Here is a 22,046-nt window from a genome sequence, read left to right on the forward strand (position 1 = left end):
ACGGCAGCTTTTATGATCTACAGCATCGGCCGATTTGCTGAATGATCGCTTTTTTTTTTTTAATACTTAATACAAAAATAAATATTAGCTTAGTTTAATAACAATAATAGTGGATTTTAATTAGCTTAACGTAAAGTTTCTTGTGCTTAAATAAAATATCTAGGATTCAAACATTGCCTACATAAAAAATTAATTGATATCTTAGTTGGATGATAAAGAATAAATTTCATGGAACAAACACTAGATTTGAAATCCTATTGAATCTATTGGGGGAAAAAAAGTAATAACAGTAGCTTTTAGGGATTGAAGATGCATTTCATTAGCAATTCCAAGTCAAGTGTACAACCCATTAAAAAAAATATAAAAAAAAAAGCTAAAAACAAAATACCCAAATCATGATTAGTCACAAATCTGCATTAGTAGACGGTAATAGTCACTGCAGGCCAGTCAATCTCATCCCTTAGATCCCTACACTGCAGCCAAGTGGCTGATTAATAATAGAACCCAGCTATGTTCAGGCTGTTTAATTAGTCTTTACGAAGATATACATATACGCGGTGGAGAACCAAGTTTGAGGCTTCTGAGCAAGGAAAAAAATAGAAAATGTTTTATATATCTATATCACATTAAAGTTCTATTTTTCTTAGAAGAAAAAACAAAAGGGTTTCTTCTAACTTCACGGTTTTCTGATGTAGAATTTAAATACAATAATAATAGGTAAAGTTATTTTGATAAATAAATATATAACTTCAAAACTAGCTTATCTAGAAGAAAAGTAAAAACAATGACAACAACAATAACATAATAACAATAGAGTAGACTAGTTTCCTCCTACACTGTGTTAATATGGTTATAGCTTTATTAAAAATATATATATATATATATATATTAACAGTATGATTATCGATAAATTGTGTGGTTTGTGATTAAAATATATATTTAAGAGATTTTTTTAGTTTTTCGTTAAAATATTTTTTTGGGTCCTTAATTTGTTCTTTTGGGAAATCAATTCAAATTAAATAGGATGGTTTTGAAAATAATGAAAAGTAAACACCAAAGCAACTCTAGTCCAATATATGTAGCATTATCAATTATCACACTAAGCTAGTATAATGTCTGCATAAATGTCCCAGTATGACAATGTAGTAAGAAGTTACGGATCCTTTGAAGGCCATGCAAATAATACATGCTAGCTACTACCAGTCTACCATCACTTCTGCACTGTTGGCAAGTGCTTTGAGTCTGAAGGTGGAGGTTCAGTTTTGGTCTGGGCTTTGCATGGGCTAGACTGAGACCCACTTGACTTTCTAATATAATGTTCTAGATGAAAATATAATACAATCTATCGAATCGTTAATGTTTGTTAAATACATAACATGACTAGTTCCATACACATTTGTGTGCACAAACTTGAAAATTACATTTCTAAAGCACGATTTCACAATTTAACTGAAATCGTGTCTTTAAGACACGATTTCAACTGATGTGGCGCACATACTCTGTACACACTAATGTGTAATAATTATTACTCAAAGAATATCATTGTAAAAATCATGAGCAATTTATATGGCTTTAAGATATTTAGAGATGACATTGCTAATAAGAAAATTTATGAGAAATATTCAAAGTAAATAACTAAGGTTCCCATTTTTTTTTTTGGTATATATACATTTCAATAGGGGGAGAGGATGATTCAAATCATGAATGTTTTCATTAGAGACATTAAGAGATGTCAAATAACTTGGAGTTCATTGTCTAAGATTTCCAAATTTTACAATATAGATGTTAGAAATACTGAATGAATGTATTGTATTTCTTAGAGAATAAAATACATGAGTGCCTTTATATAGGAGGTAAAGTGTATAGTACAAGTATGTGTGTTATGCAAGTAAACAAGGTAGGCCTAAAGCCCATAGCCCTATTACACATTAACAACCCCCCTCAAACTCAAGGTGGGTGTGAGGCCAACTTGAGGTTGTCAACCAAAGCACGAAGGCGTCTCTTAAGATGTGACTTGGTGAAGATATCTGCAAGTTAATCTTTAGAGGAGATTGAAAACATCTTAAGAGCACCATTGATGGAGATCAAGGCACCGCTTCGAAGGATCTCGTTCAAGTACCAATTGGGCCGGTTACAAGAGCACAAGCAAAGAAGTTCAAGGATGTACTTAACGGACTCATCCAAGAGTTATGGGCTCAAGCAAATTCGTGGAGGCCTATTGAGCATGATCCACGTGGGCAACAAAAAATCGTCAACTTGATTCAAGTTCTACAAGGATCCGGTCAAGGCTAAGAATTGGCATGAAATATTTTGGGTCTATGTAAAAAACGTTATTCTAGGTTTATGTGATTTATTTCCTTGTTTTTAGGTGCATTTAATGCTTTTTAGATCAAACTTTATTCCTAATATGGTTAGGTATCAATTAGGAGTTATTTTAGAATATATTTTCTTGTCTGTCAAGTTTTAAGGAGCCCTTAAATAGTCGTCTAAGTCTGCAAACGTTTTTCAGATATTATTGATAAAACTTGTGAGGTTTATTCTCTTTGGTTCTTTGAAGAACTACTCGAACTTATCGGGAATTCCCGAGTCATTTATCTCGACTTATCAAATGGAGTTTCCACCACCGTTTGTGGCGTCTTCCTTATACCGAGGTTCTTGTTTGTCATAAACAACGGGTCGAGGTCTCCCATTTGAATCTGTCCATAGAACGATCTTGGGTTCCCTTTCGTTGTTGGGTCTCGTTATTCTTGACGGGGTTCACATCATTTGGTATTAGAGCAAGGTTTCTAGTTCAGGTTTGCCTATCCTTTAACATATTTATCTCTTCTTAGCCGAATTTCCTTTACCCTATCTGTTCAATCTTTGTTTGTCTTGTTGATGTCTAAACTATTGGTTTGGTCTCACATCTCTTAGTTATTTCGAAATCTTATTTCATTATTCTCAAAAGCTAGTTGCTGATCATATAAAAAAAAAATTAAAAAAAAAAAGAAGAAGAAGAGAGAGACTCGAAGAAGAAGACAGAAAGGAGTCCGAACAAAAAAAATAAAAATAAAAATAAAAATTTCACTATTCTGTGCTTCCAAAATTCCAAAATTGCCATATTCCTTCTAATTCTAATCTGAAAATTTCCATATTCCTTACGTTCAAATCTGAGATTCCTTGATTAGTTCTTGGTGAATTGTTGCTGGAAATTTTGAGTTGTTTGTTTAGTTTTAAAATAACTGAAAGAGAATTATCGAGTGGAAAAAGGTAAGAGTGGTGAGAACATCAAAGGGTAAAAGCCATATTATTTTGAGTGGAACACGAGTGGAGAGTGATCCACATTCTTGAGTGTAAACACATAAGGGAGTGATTCGTGAGGTTCCTTTTTTTTTTTTTTTTTTTTTTTTTTTTTTTTTTTTTTTTTTTTTCTTCTAACCTTTGTTTTGCAGCAATCATGTCTCACGATAGTGGTAAGAGCATTGCCGAAGATGATACAAAATTGGCTGATCCGAAAATGTTTTTGGAGGCCATGATGAGTGAGATGAGGCGTGTGATGAAGATGGAGATGGCGCAGGTTCACAAACGGATAGATTAGATGGAGAATAGACGTGAGGAGCAACCACAAAACGGTCGTAATTTGCGTAGAAGGGAAAGAGTTCCACCGAGGGAGGAGGATGAAGAGCGTTATGGGTCTGGTTTTGATGAAGAAGAAGATCGGGATTCCATTGTTAGCAATAGGAGACCTGGAGGAAGATTTAGAGAAGTTAGGAATCGCGAAGATAACAACTTGGGTGGTATTAAGATGAAGATTCTGTCATTTCAAGGTAGGTCTGATCCTGAGGCATATCTTGAGTGGGAGAAAAAGATGGAGTTCGTGTTTGATTGCCACAATTACTCCGAGACAAAGAAGGTAAAATTAGCCGTGATTGAATTTTCTGAATATGCTATTACTTGGTGGGATCAGCTTGTGATAAACAGGAGGCGGAATAGAGAACACCCAATAGACACATGGGAGGAGATGAAAGTAGTGATGAGAAAGCGATTCGTTCCAAGTTACTACTACCGAGAGTTGTACAAAAAGCTACAAGGTCTTAGACAAGGGAGTCGAAACGTAGAGGACTACTACAAGGAGATGGAGATTGCTATGATCTGCGCTAATGTAGAGAAGGATCGGGAGGCTACAATGGCTAGATTTTTGCTTGGCTTAAACCGGGAGATCCATGATAAGGTAGAGATGCAGCATTATGTGGAATTGGAAGATATGGTGCATATGGCTATCAAAGTGGAACAACAACTCAAGAGAGGGAATGGGACACGTGCAAGCCATAACTCTAGTTCTACCTCTTGGAAATCGAGTCATGCTAAGCCGCTGGACAAGTCATAAACGCCCAAACTCGAGCCCAAGTCCTCGACCACCAGCTATGTTCCTCAAGGTAAAACCGAAGCCTCTACCTCTAGGAATTGTGATATTAAATGTTTTAGATGTCAAGGCAGGGGCCACATAGCAAGTCAATGTCCAAACAAGCAAGTCATGGTGTTGCAAGCCAATCGTGAAATTGTGACCGATGATGAAGATTCCGACACCGACGACATGCCACCATTAGAAGATATTTCTAAGGAGGAGTATTTAGCCCTTGGCGCATTGACATTGGTAGCGAGGAGAGCATTGAGCTTGCAAGCAAAAGGAGTTGATGAAATACAGCGGGAGAACATCTTTCACACTAGGTGCTACGTTAAAGACAAGGTATGTAGTGTGATTATTGATGGTGGTAGTTGTAATAATGTTGCAAGCACAATTATGGTGGAGAAATTGGGATTGCCCATGGTAAAGCATCCTAGACCGTACAAGTTGCAATGGCTAAATGATAGTGGTGAGATCAAGGTGAACAAGCAAGTGTTAGTTGCATTTCGAATCGGTAAATACGAAGATGAAGTGTTGTGTGATGTAGTACCGATGCAAGCAGGACACTTATTGCTAGGGCGTCCATGGCAGTTCGATAGGCAAGTGAAGTATGATGGCTTTACGAACAAGTACTCTTTTGTACTTAATCAAGGATCAATCACTCTTGTACCATTGACACCGCAGCAAGTATACGAGGATCAAGTAAGATTACAAAAGGAGAGTGATCAAAAGAAAGAGAGTGAGCAAAAGAAAAAGAGTGAAAATCAGAGAGAGACCGAGAAAAATGAGGGAGAAAAAGAAAATCAAAGTTCGGCCCTTGAGAGAAAATCAAAGAGAAAAAAAAAAAGAATTTCTATGCAAAAGTGAGTGAGATCAAGTGAGCAATGTTTTCAAATAAGCCGATGATTGTACTTTTGTATAAAGAGGCACTTTTAAACACTAACGAACTTGACCTTGCTTTGCCTTGTTTCTCTTTTGCAGGAGTACGAGGATGTCTTCCCCGAGGAAACACCACATGGGTTACCTCCAATCCGAGGAATTGAACATCAAATTGATTTTGTTCCCGGTGCAACCATTCCAAACCGACCAACTTATAGGAGCAATCCCGAGGAGACAAAGGAGCTTCAACGGCAGGTAAGTGAATTGTTGGAGAAAGGGCATGTGAGGGAGAGCATGAGCCCATGTGCAGTTCCGGTCTTACTTGTACCTAAGAAGGATGGGACGTGGAGAATGTGCATTGATTGCCAAGCCATCAACAACATAACGGTAAAGTATCATCATCCTATCCCACGCTTAGATGATATGTTAGATGAGCTGCATGGTTCTTGCATATTTTCTAAGATTGATTTAAAAAGTGGTTATTATCAAATTAGGATAAAAGAAGGAGATGAATGGAAAACTGCATTTAAAACAAAATATGGTTTGTATGAATAGTTAGTTATGCTTTTTGGTTTGACTAATACTCCGAGCACCTTTATGAGACTTATGAACCATGTTTTGCGTGCATTTATAGGCAGATTTGTTGTTGTCTATTTTGATGATATACTCATTTATAACAAAAACATAAACGATCATGTAGTACATTTGAAATCCGTTTTAGATGTGTTAAGGAAATAAAGGTTGTTTGCTAATTTAAAGAAGTGCACTTTTTTCACTGATAAGCTTGTATTTTTGGGATTTGTTGTTAGTGCACAAGGTATATAGGTTGATGAAGAGAAGGTACGTGCAATCCAAGATTGGCCGAGTCCCACAAGTGTAGGTAATGTTTGTAGTTTTCATGGACTTGCTAGTTTCTACCGGCGGTTTGTGAAGGACTTCAGTAGCTTAGCCGCACTGCTTACCGAAGTGATCAAGAAGAACGATGGATTTCGGTGGGGAGAAGAACAAGAGAAGACATTTCAATTAATCAAAGAGAAGTTGACTAACGCACCTTTGTTGTCTTTGCCCAACTTTTCTAAAACATTTGAAATTGAATGTGATGCTTCAGGTATTGGTATAGGAGTCATTCTTATGCAAGAAGGACGACCAATTGCTTACTTCAGCGAGAAACTCAGCGGAGCAGCCTTAAACTACCCAACTTATGACAAGGAGTTGTATGCATTGGTTCGGGCTTTAGAGACGTGGCAGCACTACCTATGGCCTAAGGAGTTCATAATTCACATCGATCATGAGTCCTTGAAACACTTAAAGGGCCAACACAAGCTAAACAAAAGGCATGCACGATGGGTGGAGTTCATAGAGACGTTTCCATACGTCATTCAGTACAAGCAAGGTAAGGAGAATGTAGTCGCCGATGCACTTTCTCGCAGGTATGCCTTACTCGCCACACTTGATGCAAAATTGCTTGGTTTTGAACACATTAAAGAATTATATGTTGAAGACCACGAATTTTGTGAGGAATATCGAGCTTGTGAGAAAATCGCCTCTGGTAAGTTCTTTAAGCTTGATGGATTCCTATTTCGAGAAAATAAGCTATGCGTGCCTAATTGTTCTATAAGGGAGTTATTAGTGCAGGAATCACATGGTGGGGGATTAATGAGACATTTTGGAGTTGCAAAGACTTTAGCTATTTTGCAGGAACACTTCTATTGGCTTCACATGAAACGAGATGTCGAACGGATTTGTGGTAGATGTGTCACATGTAGACAAACTAAATCCAAAGTGCAACCCAACGGTTTGTATACTCCTTTACCAATTCCTAGTGAGCCTTGGATCGATATTTCAATGGATTTTGTGTTAAGATTGCCTAGGACTAAACGTGGAAGAGATTCAATTTTTGTGGTCATGGATAGATTTTCTAAAATGGCACATTTTATTCCATGTCACAAAATGGATGACGCTTCACATGTTGTTGATTTGTTCTTTAGAGAGATTGTGAGATTACATGGCATGCCTAGGACAATTGTTTCGGATAGAGATGCAAAGTTCTTGAGCTATATTTGAAAGACTTTGTGGTGTAAGCTAGGTACTAAGCTATTGTTTTCCACTACTTGTCATCTACAAACTGATGGTCAAACTGAAATAGTAAATAGGACTTTGTCTACTCTATTGAAGGCAATCATTAGAAAGAACATCAAAACATGGGAAGAATGTTTACCACATGTTGAGTTTGCATATAATAGAGCTGTTCATTCTGCTACCAAATTTTCACCATTTGAAATTGTGTATGGGTTTAATCCTTTAACTCCATTGGATTTATCTCCTTTACCTTTGACGGAGCACGTTAATTTAGATGGAAAAAAGAAAGCTGACTTTGTGAAGCAGATTCATGAGAAAGCAAGACTCAACATTGAGCGAAGAACGGAGCAATATGCCACACAGGCCAATAAGGGATGTCGCAAACTGGTTTTTGAACCCGGAGATTGGATTTGGCTGCATATGAGAAAAGAAAGATTCCCGACGAAAAGATGTTCCAAATTGCTCCCAAGAGGAGATGGTCCCTTCCAAGTCCTCGAGCGTATCAATGACAATGCTTACAAGCTACATTTACTTGGTAAGTACGATGTAAGTGCCACTTTTAATGTTACTGATTTGAGTCCTTTTGATGTAGGTGATGATTTGAGGGCAAATCCTTTTCAAGAGGAGGGGAATGATGGAGATCAAGGCACCGCTTCGAAGGATCTCGTTCAAGTACCAATTGGGCCGGTTATGAGAGTACAAGCAAAGAAGTTCAAGGATGTACTTAACGGACTCATTCAAGAGTTATGGGCTCAAGCAAATTCGTGGAGGCCCATTGAGCATGATTCACGTGGGCAACAAAAAATCGTCAACTTGATTCAAGTTCTACAAGGATCCGGTCAAGGCTAAGAATTGGCATGAAATATTTTGGGTCTATGTAAAAAACGTTATTCTAGGTTTAGGTGATTTATTTCCTTGTTTTTAGGTGCATTTAATGATTTTTAGGTCAAAATTTATTCCTAATATGGTTAGGTATCAATTAGGAGTTATTTTAGAATATATTTTCTTGTCTGTCAAGTTTTAAGGAGCTCTTAAATAGTCGTCTAAGTCTATAAACGTTTTTCAGATATTATTGATAAAACTTGTGAGGTTTATTCTCTTTAGTTCTTTGAAGAACTACTCGAACTTATCGGGAATTCCTGTGGCGTTCATCTCGACTTATCAAATGGAGTTTCCACCACTGTTTGTGGCGTCTTCCTTATACCGAGGTTCTTGTTTGTCATAAACAACGAGTCGAGGTCTCCCATTTGAATTTGTCCATAGAACAATTTTGGGTTCACTTTCGTTGTTGGGTCTCGTTATTCTTGACGGAGTTCACATCAACCATGGACAAGATGATAACGGATAAAATGACAATCGATCTTAATGTGTTTAGTCCGTTCATGGAAGACATCATTGTGAGTAATATGAATGACACTCTGATTATTGCAATAAAGAAGAGTAGCAGAAGATGTGAACACACCTAAGTCCTTAAGAAGCCATCGTAGTCAAAGGAGCTAAAATGTGGTATCAACAAGGGCACGATATTCTACTTTAGTACTGGAGTGGGCCATAAGGGTTTGTTTCTTACTTCGCCAAGAAATCAGAGAAGAACCAAGAAGAAAGCAATAACCAATGGTGGACTTACGATCAGTAAAATCTCCTGCCTAATTAGCATCAGAGAATGCATAGAGAACAAGAAAAGATTGAGCAGAGTAGAAAAGGTCATGGAAGAGAGTACCCTTCAGGTATCGAAGAATGCGCAGAACAGCAGCATAGTGAGTTGATCATGGAGCAGACAAATACTGGCTCACCTGGTGAATAACATAGGAAATGTCTAGACGGGTGATAGTGAGATAAACTAAGTTGCCAACCAATCGTCTGTAAAAAGAGGGATTAGACAATGGTTTCCCCCCCGAGGGAGTCAGATAAGCTTTAAATTCAATTGGAGTATCAACAATCTTGCTATCAGTGAGTCCAGCTCAAGACAAAAGTTCAGAAGTATACTTGGCCTGAGTAATACAAAGACCATCTATGGAATGAATAATTTCAAGACCTAAGAAGTAGCTGGGATGTCTAAGATCTTTCATCTCAAACTACTGACTGAGAAAATTCTTGAGTTCTTGAATGCCACTATGGTCATCACCAGTTATAATCATATCATCCACATATAGGAGAAGCAAAATGGTGCCTTTGTCAGTGCGACGAAGAAATAAGGTAGAATCACAAAGACTGACAGTGTAACCCAAGCGAAAGATAGTGGAGCTGAACTTCACAAACAAAGCTCTTGGAGCTTGTTTAAGGCCATTAAGAGTACGTTAAAGGTGACAAACCTTATTTGATTCAATAAAGAGATCAGGAGGAGGTCGCATATAAACTTCATCACTTAAATCCCCATTAAGGAAGGTATTTTTGACATCCATTTGAAAAAATGTTCCATTTACTGGCAACAGCAACAGTTAAGAGGGCATGAACAGATGAGATATGAGCAATCAAAGTAAAGGTCTCTTCATAATCAATCCTATACTTCTGTGTAAAATTTTTTGCAACAAGACGAGCTTTATATCGCTCAATAGACCCATTAGAGCGAGTCTTGATCTTGTAGACTCACTTGCAACCAACCACAGATTTCCCAAGGGGGAGGGTCACCAAATCCTAAGTATGGTTTCTAGATAATGCATCAAGTTCCTTTTTCATTGCAATCTGTCATAAAGAGTCAATGGAGGCCTCACGATAGGTGTGAGGCTCGTGCAGTGTAGCAAGACAGTATAATACTGATAATCAAGTAAATGTGCAAGAATAGATCTTAGCCGAGTTGAGTGACGAAGTGGAATATCTTGTACAAGATCTTCAAGTGAAACAAGAGTAGGGGACCCAAGTTTAGGGTTGGGTGGCTTATCTTCCACCTATTCATTAGAGGGTGATTGAGGGGAGGCATAAAAAATATCAGATGGTTGGACAGAAAAGTCTATAAGAGGATCATGAGTAACTATAGAAGGAATATATGGCTCATCTGGAAAAAAAATCTAAGATATGAGAGGTAGATAGGGAGGCACGAAAGTGAGAGAGCTCGATAAAAGTGCGATGTTCCCAAAAGACAACATTGCAAGAGATACGAAGACGATGATAGACAAGATCATAACACCGATACCCCTTTTGAGTTTCACCATAGCCAAAAAAACAACGAAGTCTAGACCGAAGCTTAAGTTTGTCATACTCACGTGGCTGAAGAAGAACGAAACAAGCAGAACTGAAGGAGTGAAGGTAGTAATAGTCTGGATGTGACCCAAAAAGGTGTTCATAAGGAGTTTGATTTTGGATAACAAGACTGGAAATGCGATTAATAGTATAAACAGCATGAAGAGTAGATTCGCCCTAAAAAGGAGCAGAAACTTTGGCAGAGAGAAGGAGAGCACGAACAGTGTTAAGAATATGACGAAGTTTTCGTTTGGCTCTACCATTTTACTGAGAGGTACCTGGACAAGTTAGTTGATGAATAGTGCTATAGGAATGCAAAATAACTTGGAAAACATATTGAGTGTATTCAAGGTCATTATTAGATCGAAAAATTTTGATACGTTTGGAAAATTGAGTTTCAACCATTTTTGCAAAATTAGAATATACTTGCAATAATTGTGAACGGTGTTTCATATCAAAAAGCCAGCTATAGCGAGAATAATCATCAACAAAGACAACAAAATATCGAGATCCACCAATACTAGAGACAGAGGAAGACTCCCAAACATCAGAATGAATTAGGTCAAAGATATTAGTAGACATTAATTCACTAGTGTTGAAATACAAAGCTAGTTGTTTTCCTAACTGACATGAAACACAATCAAAGTTTTCTATGGACACTAAACCTAACAAACCTCTAGAAGCCAAGTGTTGTACTCGAGAGAAAGATGAGTGACCAAGTCGGGCATGCTAAAGTGCAAGGGAAGGAATAGAGGAAATTGCAACAGCAACAAAAATAAGAGCAACAAGTGGAAGACGAAGGTTGCCCACGAGAAACATACGCCCAACTTGGGGACCAATCCCAAGTTCCTATCCCACCCTCAGATCTTGCATAATACATTCAGAATAATCAAAGGTTATGCGATAACCCAACTCAACTAATTGTCCCATAGAAAATAAATTGTAAGAGAGGTTAGGAACATTAAAGACCCCAGGAATTGAGAGGTTGGAGGTCGAGATAGAACCTATATTATGACCAAACAATGTGGAACTATTAGCTATGCGAATATTAAGAGGGTGTGTGTTGACACCCTATTTTGCAACCTGCATTTAACCTCACATGAAGGGTAAAAGGGTAATTTCACCTTGAAAATATGCATCTTGATTCTGGTCATTAGATCCTTACTCTCATTTCACCAAAATGATTTTGATGTTGTAACGATCAAATCGACTAGTCATAAGCCCGAATCAGACCACCAGACTGAAAGTTATTATCAAATTAAGTTTTAATGGCTAAGATGCATCATCACAAATTAAGTTCGACTATATGTGATTATGAATAATTGATTTCAATTGGTTATAAGTATAATCAATTTGAGATCGATGATGTGTCATAATTTGATTGGTTAGAACTACATTTTATGGTAGGGTTGCACATACCTAATTAACTAGATAGTTAAACATTAATTATTCAATGAGTAATTTGTGCAATTATCTTTTAATTAGAGTAAATTTGGAACTAATTAAGTCTGAAATGGGAGTGATTTGAGCCATTTAATGTTAATTAGGAGCTAATTTGGAACCTATTAATGTTAATTGTGTTGAAACCATTTTCTAACAAATGACCTCTGCTCACCATTTCATCCATATCTCTTAGAATATTTTGAATCTGTGAATGAGGTTAATTTTCCCAGAAACTAGACATCCGGGGCTTCAATTTGAGTACAAGAACGAGAAAATTCAGATTAGAATCAAGTCAGATATGATTTTTCGAAATTGGCTTTACAGGCTATTACAGGCTATTATAACAACTACGGGAAAACCAAATTTTGCCTTGCTCCTCACTCCCACAAATCTTTCCATTTAATGCACCATATTTTCCCAAAGGCTAAAATGAGGTCTAGATTCATGATTCTTTGTCAACCCTCATTAAATGGTTTTCCATTCATATTTTCTCAATTACTACTATATGAACCCCCATCTCCTTCATTCCAAGACACAAAAAGCCCCCCTCTTTTCTCTTCTCTTGAGTTCTAGTGAAATTGAGTAATCTTGTCATATCTTGGTTTTCTTGAGACTCAAAGTATTGAGTAAGACTCACTCTCCCTCTCCTAGCTCTTCTTATCTTCCACACCTAGGACCTCTACCAAGAGTTTCCTCCTCCACCATATGGATCTTGCATAAATGTATAATCTCTTTCCCTAACTTGTTTTTGTGTTGCCATGATGAGAATTTAGGATTAAAACATGATAGTAACTATTTAAATTCTCTTGAATATGTTTGAATGTTTTTAAATGTTGTTATGTGTTCTTCACATATTCTTAATTATTCATCACATGTTCATGCATAAACACTAGTCTTGATCTTAAATCCATATCAAAAATATGAAAAATATGTTTGTTTAATGATTCTTTCAAATCCTTGAATCTAGGATATCACTATCCACATATATTCACTAGAATTTATTTTTCAATCCAAATGAAATGCTTAATAAATTGAATTAGGGTTTATCAAATGCACACACTTTAAATTCAACATGCAAATTGATTGATAACATATTGGATGATGTGATATGAATGTTGATCACCATAATCTAGAAGACTGGTTTCACCGGGTAAGGTGGGTGCCTAACACCTTCCCACCTTGTAACATAGCTTCCGAGCTTAGATCAAGGGTTAGTAAATCAAATGCTTATCCATGTAATTTTCAATTTCTAAATTATAACTAGGAAACAAAGTCATGTACTTTATCTTAGATTGTATCTAGGACCAAAGCCATGTAATTTTCCTATGATCAATGTAAATTCAATTTCAAATTAATAAAATGAGAAAATTTTCAATTATGGTTTTCTTATTTTTCCAATAATTAAATAAGTTGCGACTCCATTGTAAACCCCTTAATCTAAAGGGGAAAATATAACTAGTCAAACCTCCATTTTGAGAGGCAATAACATGACTCCACCCATTCACGTGCGTTTGGCCCAACATCCTATAAAAGGGGGTCGGGGGTGCGGTCTCTCACAGTGTGGTGTAGGTTCAAGTTGAGAAAATAAGGATGGGTGAGGTGTCATGTGATTGCAACAAGTAGAATCCATAAGCCAAGAGGAAGGAGACATACCAGATGAATGTTTTAAAGGTCAACTGTGGAAATGGTGATAGTAAATCTAGAAGACTTAGACTTTGCGGAGATGGGAGCCATTGGTTGGATACTCTCGGTGTTAGCAACAATAGCAGCAGAAATGGAAATAGTTAATTTATTGCGTTGATAGCAAGTCTCAATATTATGGCCAAGACGTTTGTAAAAATTGCAAAAACGTTTGTTAGATTGTCAGCAATAATCGTTACAATAAAAATAAGACTTGTCCTTATTCTTCATTTAGAAGTAAAATATGCAAAAATGGTCTGCAAAAATGAAATCTACGCGAAAAACTAGATAGGGAGCACTTGGACTGCAAAAAGTCAACGTTCAAAGTCAAAGTCAACGGTCAACAGTGCAGTCAACGAACTCACTGTAATGAGGTCAGCAAGATGATGTAAGCAGTTGACTGTTTTTCTAACGTAAGCTGCTAATTGGGTGCTGACGTCGCGATGACATAAGCAATGACGTAGAGGATGATGTTAGCTAGGGCTTATGTGGATGCTGACGTGGTAGTGATGACGTCAGCAGGTAACCCAATGGCGCGTGAGGCACGTGGATCAACTCGCCGAAACTTTGGGCGGGGCGTGAGGGTGCACGGGAGCTCCGATGTAGAAGTTTTCGGCTGCGTTAAGTAGATCAGTTGACGATATACACGATGATATGTCTCGTGTCGTAATTGGAGGTCAGAAGTGATAGATCCAACGATGGTAGTGGTCTTGGAGGCAGAGAAGGAGCTTCTGGAAGAAGAGATTCAACCCTGAGGACCTCTGATGGCGGCGGAGTAGTCGGGAGAGGGCACTGAAAGGGCTTACTGACTGGAGAAGTTGAGGCAGCAGAAAATACCGACAAAGACAAGACTACAAGACATAAGAAAATTAGAGCAGTGGCTTTGATATCATGTTTGAAATACTGAATGAATATACTGTATTTCTCAGAGAATAAAATACATGAGTGTCTTTATATAGGAAGCAAAGTGTGTAGTATAAATATGTGCGCTATACAAGCAAACAAAGCCCACAACCCTATTACCCATTAACAATAGGGTTTCGGGTACAAGTTTATGTTAGAACAAATATTTTAAAATAGAGCAACAAATTCACATAAAATGATAAAATCTAATTAAGATTTTGATTCGGTGGGACTTTTTGTAGTTACTTGTATAACAGGTTATTGAAAAATTGGTGGCTTCCACTCAAACAACCAGATATTGCTTGTATGAAAGTTGGGTATGACAATCATAATTCTTCGTATATTGAAGTATATGTCTTTGTAGTCCAATATATGTTAGCACTTAGCACTAATTTTTTATTTTTTATTTTTTATTTTATTTTATTTTTTTTCTAGAAAACCTCATGCACAAATCAAAGCTTACAAATTTGTCTTTGTTTTTGACATTTGGAGAAGCAAATTTGAAATTAATGTGTGAAAATCCATTAGTGTGTGTGTGGTGATGACTGATGGGTGCACCACCTAAATATGATTGCAAAATTTGACAATACCTTCAAAATATGAAAGTGATTTTGAATTTTGTTTTTTTTTGAGTGCTTTTCAACACAAGCACGTTACCAAAGCCAACCATAATTAAACAATTTTTGCTGCGCAATAATGCCTAACATTGTAGTATTGGTACTATGCTCTTGACCTTTTATTTCATTTAGGCCTATCAAAATGATAGGAAGAAAAATATCTTAATCTAATATTTATGCTGAGTATGAGTGGTTTGCATGTCTAAGCATGATGTTTCGGTGTGGTACAGCTTTGATTATCGAACATGTCGCTATACTAATTTGTTTTACACCATTAAAAATTATTGGAAATTATCTTAAATCAAATAAATTTAAACTAAATTGCGTTGAGAGTCTATTTTATCATAGATATTATGATCTAAGATTGGAGATCAAGTTACAAGACGGTAAGGTGTTGGACACCGTCTCCCCTAACTTAAAGGTTGGTCTTTTGCAAATTAATGATCAATTTATGTTATATAATCAAAATATCAATGCCATCCATACCTTAAAAGTAAAATCATTACAAAAAAATGCTTATAAAAGAAACCTGAGATTCATGAGCAACATGTTAACCTAGAAATCTTTCAAAGAAAAAAAAAAAAAAAAAAAACTTGTTAATTAGCCAAGAAATCATGATCAAAGAATTCACACAATGACACAATCTTCTTGAAGAATCGTGACGAAGGTCTTATGAAAAGATCAAGGGTCATTCAGTTGCATTTTTATCATATGCACACACATCACTCAATCGTTGAGACTATAACTTCCACCTTTCAATTTAAAGGGAGGGGGTTAGAGATATTCTAAGCAAGAGACTCAATTTATTGTAAGTCCATGTTTCTGTAAAACAACCAAAAGTAATTTTAATTACATATATTATATTAAAGTTGAAGTTGAAGTTGAGAGAAAGTTCGATTAATATTCCAAAAAATATATTCTAATTAAAACTTCAAATTTGTGCCAAGTGTCCTTATAATTGCCTTATAATTTTGATGCCAACTTGCCAGGTGTCTTTAGATTTTAAATGAACTCCAATTTCATCTTAAATGTCCTTTCAATTATACTCTAATTTAATATTAATTATATTTTCATGCAAATTCATTCATCTAAACCTCTAAAATATTAAAAAAAAAAGTTTTTTTTTAAAAGAGTTTCAACTTATAACATCCGTTTCTATTAGAAATTTTACTAATTGAGTTAATTAGAATCTACAAAATATAGAGAGATTTGATTCAAATTTATTAGCTTTTTTCATAATACCATGAATGTGTACCGTCTATTACTTATTAGTTACTAGGTAAGTAGAAACTTATATATATGTATATATATACACATACACACATTGTGTATGCGTGTGTATTGTACCGTGCAAGTACAACGACACTAAGAGAATTAATTATTATATATTCACGATATTAAGGTCCATTGTAATAATAATGAAGTAACTTTTCGGGGCATTTATTTTCAACGTATTTATTGATTAGGACATATATTAAGGTCCATTGTAATAATAATGAAGCAACTTTTCAGGGCATTTATTTTCAATGTGTTTATTGATTAGGACATGTTTATTAATACAAGTTCCACACCAACTACGTCAAACACTTATTAATCTATCTACTTTGTACGCTATGTAATGAAAGTATTTTGCATTTTTCTTTAACTGTATCTCTATTTATGAATTATTTTTTAATATTTATAATTCATCAGGGGATTTGAACTCTATTTCGTAGATAACGTTATTAAGAATACTAAAGGATATCAGTGGAATTGCTCATGAATTAAATTCAAAATCTCACTTGTTACTAATTAGTAATATAAATTGGCATGCATATGTTTTAATACCATACCAAATAATTGAGTGTGTGCGATAGACTATATATACTCGTGCAATAGTCTATATGTATTTTCTTTGAGTTATCGAATTTTTAATTTATTAAAGCAGCATGTGGTTTGTCCATGTATTTGAAATCAATTTCACCTTTCTCTTTCATGGCACATGAGAGTAAATGCAGTCAAGCCTGGAATTTTTACTTTAATATTCATAACAAATAATTTTTGTGAGTGGGGAAATTGTGTCGTAATCCATCCAAGAATGGAGCAATACCAAACGAGAACACGAGCAAGCACCACACCATTTTATGTCTCCGTTAATAATAATAATATATTATGTGTTATAAATTGTGTTAATTTTTAGCAAAATGTTGATATGGTGAATTCTTATCAAACGGTGTATAAGTGTAAACTAATGCTCTTCCACCAGGTCCAGATTAAATTTGAACTCAAGTAAAAATAAAACAGACGACACCATTCAAGTACATGCCAAAGAGGTCCCAACTTAACATAACAACAAGCTCATTGGAGGAGTCTATTCTAACTAATACTACATTATTTCACGGTAAGACTAAGAACATAAGATAAAAAGATAAATATGTTGATGATAATGAAAAAGATAAAATTCAAATCCTCTAGCTTTTTACATTGTATGTTTATGTTTACTGGCTCCTTTAAATATTCGCATTTTTTGGGGGGTTGTGCCAGCGTTGTACTGGATTATACCAACAGTCGAACAGAATATTGCTGGGCTGGAGTAGGCCCATTTAATCTTTAGGTTGGCCATTGGCCCAACCAGGGGATGTTGGTTCTTGAAAAGGTACATTGGGCCACCCAGGAACGTGAAGCCTGAAGGATGATTCCAACACAAATGGCACTTCCAAGCTCATATTCGATGGCAAGTACAAGCTAGTTTATAACATTTTTACAAATGATTGTCGTTTTCCTTCTTAAAAAAAAAAAAAAAAAAAAAAAAAAAATCTAAGGCACCATCCTGTCCATTTCTTGAAGCTTTTTAATGCACAATTTCAAAGTCTTTACATAGCTAACATATGTGGAATATGAAATGCAACATTAGGAAAGATAATAAAAAAAATTGATCAGACTCAAAATTTGTTCAACTTGGGGAAAATTAGAAGTAAACCTACTTGTGTATTCAATATGTTAAATCACTATAAGGACCAGTTGTTTATACTTATACCAGGTGGACAATAGAGTGTGTGAGTGACACTGTGCTCACAGATGCATTATGTCATCTCCACATGGGATCTCTGTCGGTAGCTCCAAATACAAAAACCACAAGTTTGTGTCTACAAATAGAGCCAATCCCCAAAAAAAAAAAAAAAAAAACCCATAAACCCTCCTCCTCTCTCTCACATTTATGAGCTCCCCCCCTTCTTAATTAACGTCTTTCACCCCACAATGGACCAGAGGAAAGAAGAGAGAAGAAAGCACTTTCCAGAGAGTGTTGAGTGACTAAAAAAATGTGTGTGTGTGAAAGAGATTAGGTCTCAGCCTAGCCTTAGCTCTCGTCAATTTTAACAATAAATGCGCTCTCTCTCACAAGTCTCAAGTCTCAACCACACCAATTAATGAGGGCACTACAAATTGCCAGACCGTCGCATTAAACGCCTCTTTCAGCATGCGACCCCCTTCCCATTAATACCACCCTGACCCCATTCCCATTCTCCCACACTAAATACCACCATATACTATTTTTTAATATTTGCTTTCAAAGTCATCGCACCCCCCATCACCGACCGTCCGTTCCTCGTCGTTCGCTCAATCTCGTCCCTCCACGTGTATTTTTTCCCGCTCTTTGGTCTGTTATTGTTTCTGTTAATCTTACCTCCTGTTGAATCTCTCCGGTGACAGTAGCGCCTCGGGATCTCCACATCGTAACCGGCTTGATGAGAACGCTGCTGCTCCGGCGACGGCCGCCGACGACCTCATGAACATCGGGCTCGTCATTGATTTCGTTCTTCTTGACGATCCGCCTCCGATGCCGTTGCCGGCGAATCTTTCCGACAGAGGAAAGAATCCTCTTCGTCGGAAAAACGGCGATTTCATTCCTCTATAGTAGCGGAATGAGAAAACTCTAGGTTTTGTTATGGATCCGAACGGCGATGGCCGTTTGCTCCAGAAGTTTCCTCTTCTGTACCGCCATGGTGACGTCGTCGCCGGCTCCATCACCATCCTCTCCGACGCTAAATTCCGTTCGAATCCGAACGAGTACGACCGCTTCAACATGAAATCTCTTCCGTTAAATCTCTCTTCGGAGTAGTTATTGTGACTGCTGTTGTTGTTGTTGTTGATGTGGTTTCTCATCGGAGATTGTTCTTCGATGCACGGAGTGATTTCAGAGAGGGATCCGCGGCGAGAGTCCGGGAAAGTTTCGCTCTCGAGCCTCTCGCCGAAGCTCCGAAAGATCGAGTCGTCGAGGCTTGGTCTGATCCTGGCGGCCATGACCGGAACGAAAGGAGACTCCGGACGGAATATCCCGGCGCGGCAGAGAGGACAGTTAGCATGAGACCTCAACCAGACATCGATGCAATCAACGTGAAAAGCATGCGAACACACCGGAAGCGTGCGGACGTAATCGTCGTCCTCGAATTCCAACAAGCAAACCGCACAGTCACGGCGTTCACGGTACGGTTTCGTGGTGTAGTACAGAGCTAGAGGAATCGTCTTGATCACCGTCTCATCGAGCCCGTACGGCGAGCACACGTGGAATCCATCGGACGTCTCGAAAAACGGCGAGTCGAAAGGCAGAGAATCCAAGTCTCCGGAAGACGACGGCAGGTACGACCGAGCTCCACGTCGGCGACGGCGCCACCGTTTGTAGCGGCGGAGGACACGGAGGATCGGAGGGATGACGTGGCGGGAGATGAGTCTTGAGTAGGTCACGATGAGAAAAGCGGTGGCGACTATGACTACCATGGCGATAAACGGCGGGCTGAATTGGACGGGTAATCTGGACGGTGGTGATGCTTGTTGCACCGAAGTAATGATGCTACTGCTGGCGAAGGAAGGAGATGGAGATGAAGATGGAGTTGGAGTTGGAGTTGGAGTTGGAGTTGGAGCCAATGAGCTGTCAAAACCATATCCGTTGATCGGAGACTCAGCTGGAACCATCATCATGATCGTTGATAATTCTCTCACTTCTCTCTGTGTATGTGTTTTCTGAGTCTTTGTGAAAAAATGGGGTTTAATGGAGGAAAAGAGAGAGAGAGAAAGAGAAAGGGTTTAATGCTTAGTGCGTTGACTGAACAAGTTCGTATTGAGGACGACACGTCAACATTGGTGAATTTATAGTCACAGCGGGAACCACATAAAAAAATACAATTTTTTTTTACCAAAGATATTACGTGGCATACTTTAATTGGCTCTGCGATTTTATTTTAGTGGTACTATATATATATTTTTTGGGAGGTTTGATCTAGTGCGGACAAAATCACATTTATGTCAGAATTTAAGAACACATCCCGTGAGAAGCACGTGGCTGATTAGGGTCAAATATTATATGCTATTATGCTTTGTTTACTTTTTTGCATGTAGTAGTGGGAACGTGGTTTGGAATGGCTTTGGTGCTAACTATGGACTATGGAGTTTTTTAGTAAAAGAAAGGGTATGGAATTTTCAGGTTTTAGTGTGGATTTTTTGGGAGATTGAAAATGTGGTGACCCACAATAATAGTGGGGATCTTCCACGAAGCTGATGCCAGGTTGGACTCTTTCATACAATTGTATGTGCAGAGGTGATTTATTTGCATTTCTTATATTGGGATTCATGGTACCATTATTTCCTCATTGGCATTAAATTTCTCATTTAATATATTTTACCATCATAATGCAGTCATTGTGCAATGTACAAGTCAAAAGTTGTATAGTCAAGTTCTTGGGGGCTAATGGCCTGGTGTGATCTGATAAAGACAGCTCAATCATATTGATTTTTTTAAAAATAAATTCAATAGTTACAAATTTAAGCTTAGAAATCTTGGTTGGAAACACCAAAATAAACTAATGAGTTACTGCAAGCTTCTATTTACAACTTGGATTAGGTGACCGACATGGGTGAAAGATTTATCTTTAAGAGCTTCGATAATGGTCTCAGAGTCATCCTCTCAATATTGACAAGCCCTTGTCAATGCTAAAAATTACTATAGGCTTGTTTTTAATTGGAACGGTCTTCATCTCAGGGGAAAAAAAAAAAAAATTAATTGGAAAGGTCTTCTTTAAAACAATAATAAGAAAATGAGAAAGAAAGTGATGTCTTAACTTTTTGTTGGATTATTCATCCATCGTATATAAGAACCTTGTAAACTTTATGTATTGAAAATGTGGTAAATTGAATTTAGGAAATTTGGGTTTATGTTACGTTTCATGTCAATGAATTTACCACCCAAATTATCTTTTTAAAGAAAGAGGGGCAAGGAAAAATGGAGATATGTTCTTTTTATTTTTTTATTTTTATTTTTGAGAAACAAACACACACATGCAAGAGAGATGGAAATGAGATATGATCTTAATTATTAAAGATGAGAGATACTATTAGCATGTATTTAAATCCACACTAGGAAGAATGGAAGATTACAAAATGTAACAAAGCTAACAACTTTATATCTCTATAATAAAAGATTAATACAATGGTATCTCATTTTCCACACGTATTGTAATATGGTCTTTCTTATATGATTATTAGCACTCAAGCATACAAACATCACTCCAAGATACGTACAAGACACAAGCTCTGATACATACATCTAAGATGCTGACACAATACACAATAACACCTACCATTACACAAGCTTATCCACAGTTCACTCTCTTCTCACTAGATGCTAATTTGCTACATATTCCTTGCCACACTTGCTCTTCGATCTTTGTAAGCTTTATCTTGGAATAAGAATGGCAATACTTCACTGTGTATTCCATAATATTACGAGAAGGGAATGTCCTTAATTGCATAATCTCTCAGCATGAATTCAAGACTCAATACACATGCCAAATCAACATAAAGCTCTTTAGTATCGCGTACCTTTGGCCTGATGGTCATTCCATAAGTATAAT

At 37.0% G+C, this 22,046-nt stretch overlaps 1 protein-coding gene and 1 pseudogene across 1 annotated transcript; one reads left to right on the forward strand and one right to left on the reverse strand.

Moving 5' to 3' along the window:
• The first annotated feature begins 3,577 nt into the window (after nucleotides 1-3,577).
• On the forward strand, nucleotides 3,578-8,191 carry LOC126705054 (uncharacterized; annotated as a pseudogene).
• A 9,908-nt stretch (nucleotides 8,192-18,099) lies between these two features.
• Nucleotides 18,100-20,246, reverse strand: LOC126706172 (RING-H2 finger protein ATL65). Its single transcript, XM_050405487.1, has one exon. It carries the CDS (start codon nucleotides 20,116-20,118, stop codon nucleotides 18,823-18,825), a length of 1,296 nt encoding a protein of 431 aa, XP_050261444.1. The 5' UTR covers nucleotides 20,119-20,246; the 3' UTR covers nucleotides 18,100-18,822.
• Between the last annotated feature and the right edge of the window lie 1,800 nt (nucleotides 20,247-22,046).

The sequence above is a fragment of the Quercus robur genome, chromosome 11 (genome assembly GCF_932294415.1).
Source record: "Quercus robur chromosome 11, dhQueRobu3.1, whole genome shotgun sequence".
Lineage (NCBI taxonomy): Eukaryota > Viridiplantae > Streptophyta > Magnoliopsida > Fagales > Fagaceae > Quercus > Quercus robur.

What these genes read in the sequence shown, in the direction of transcription:
- LOC126706172 (XM_050405487.1), bottom strand. Translation starts at nt 20,118, where the DNA reads ATGATGATGGTTCCAGCTGAGTCTCCGATCAACGGATATGGTTTTGAC.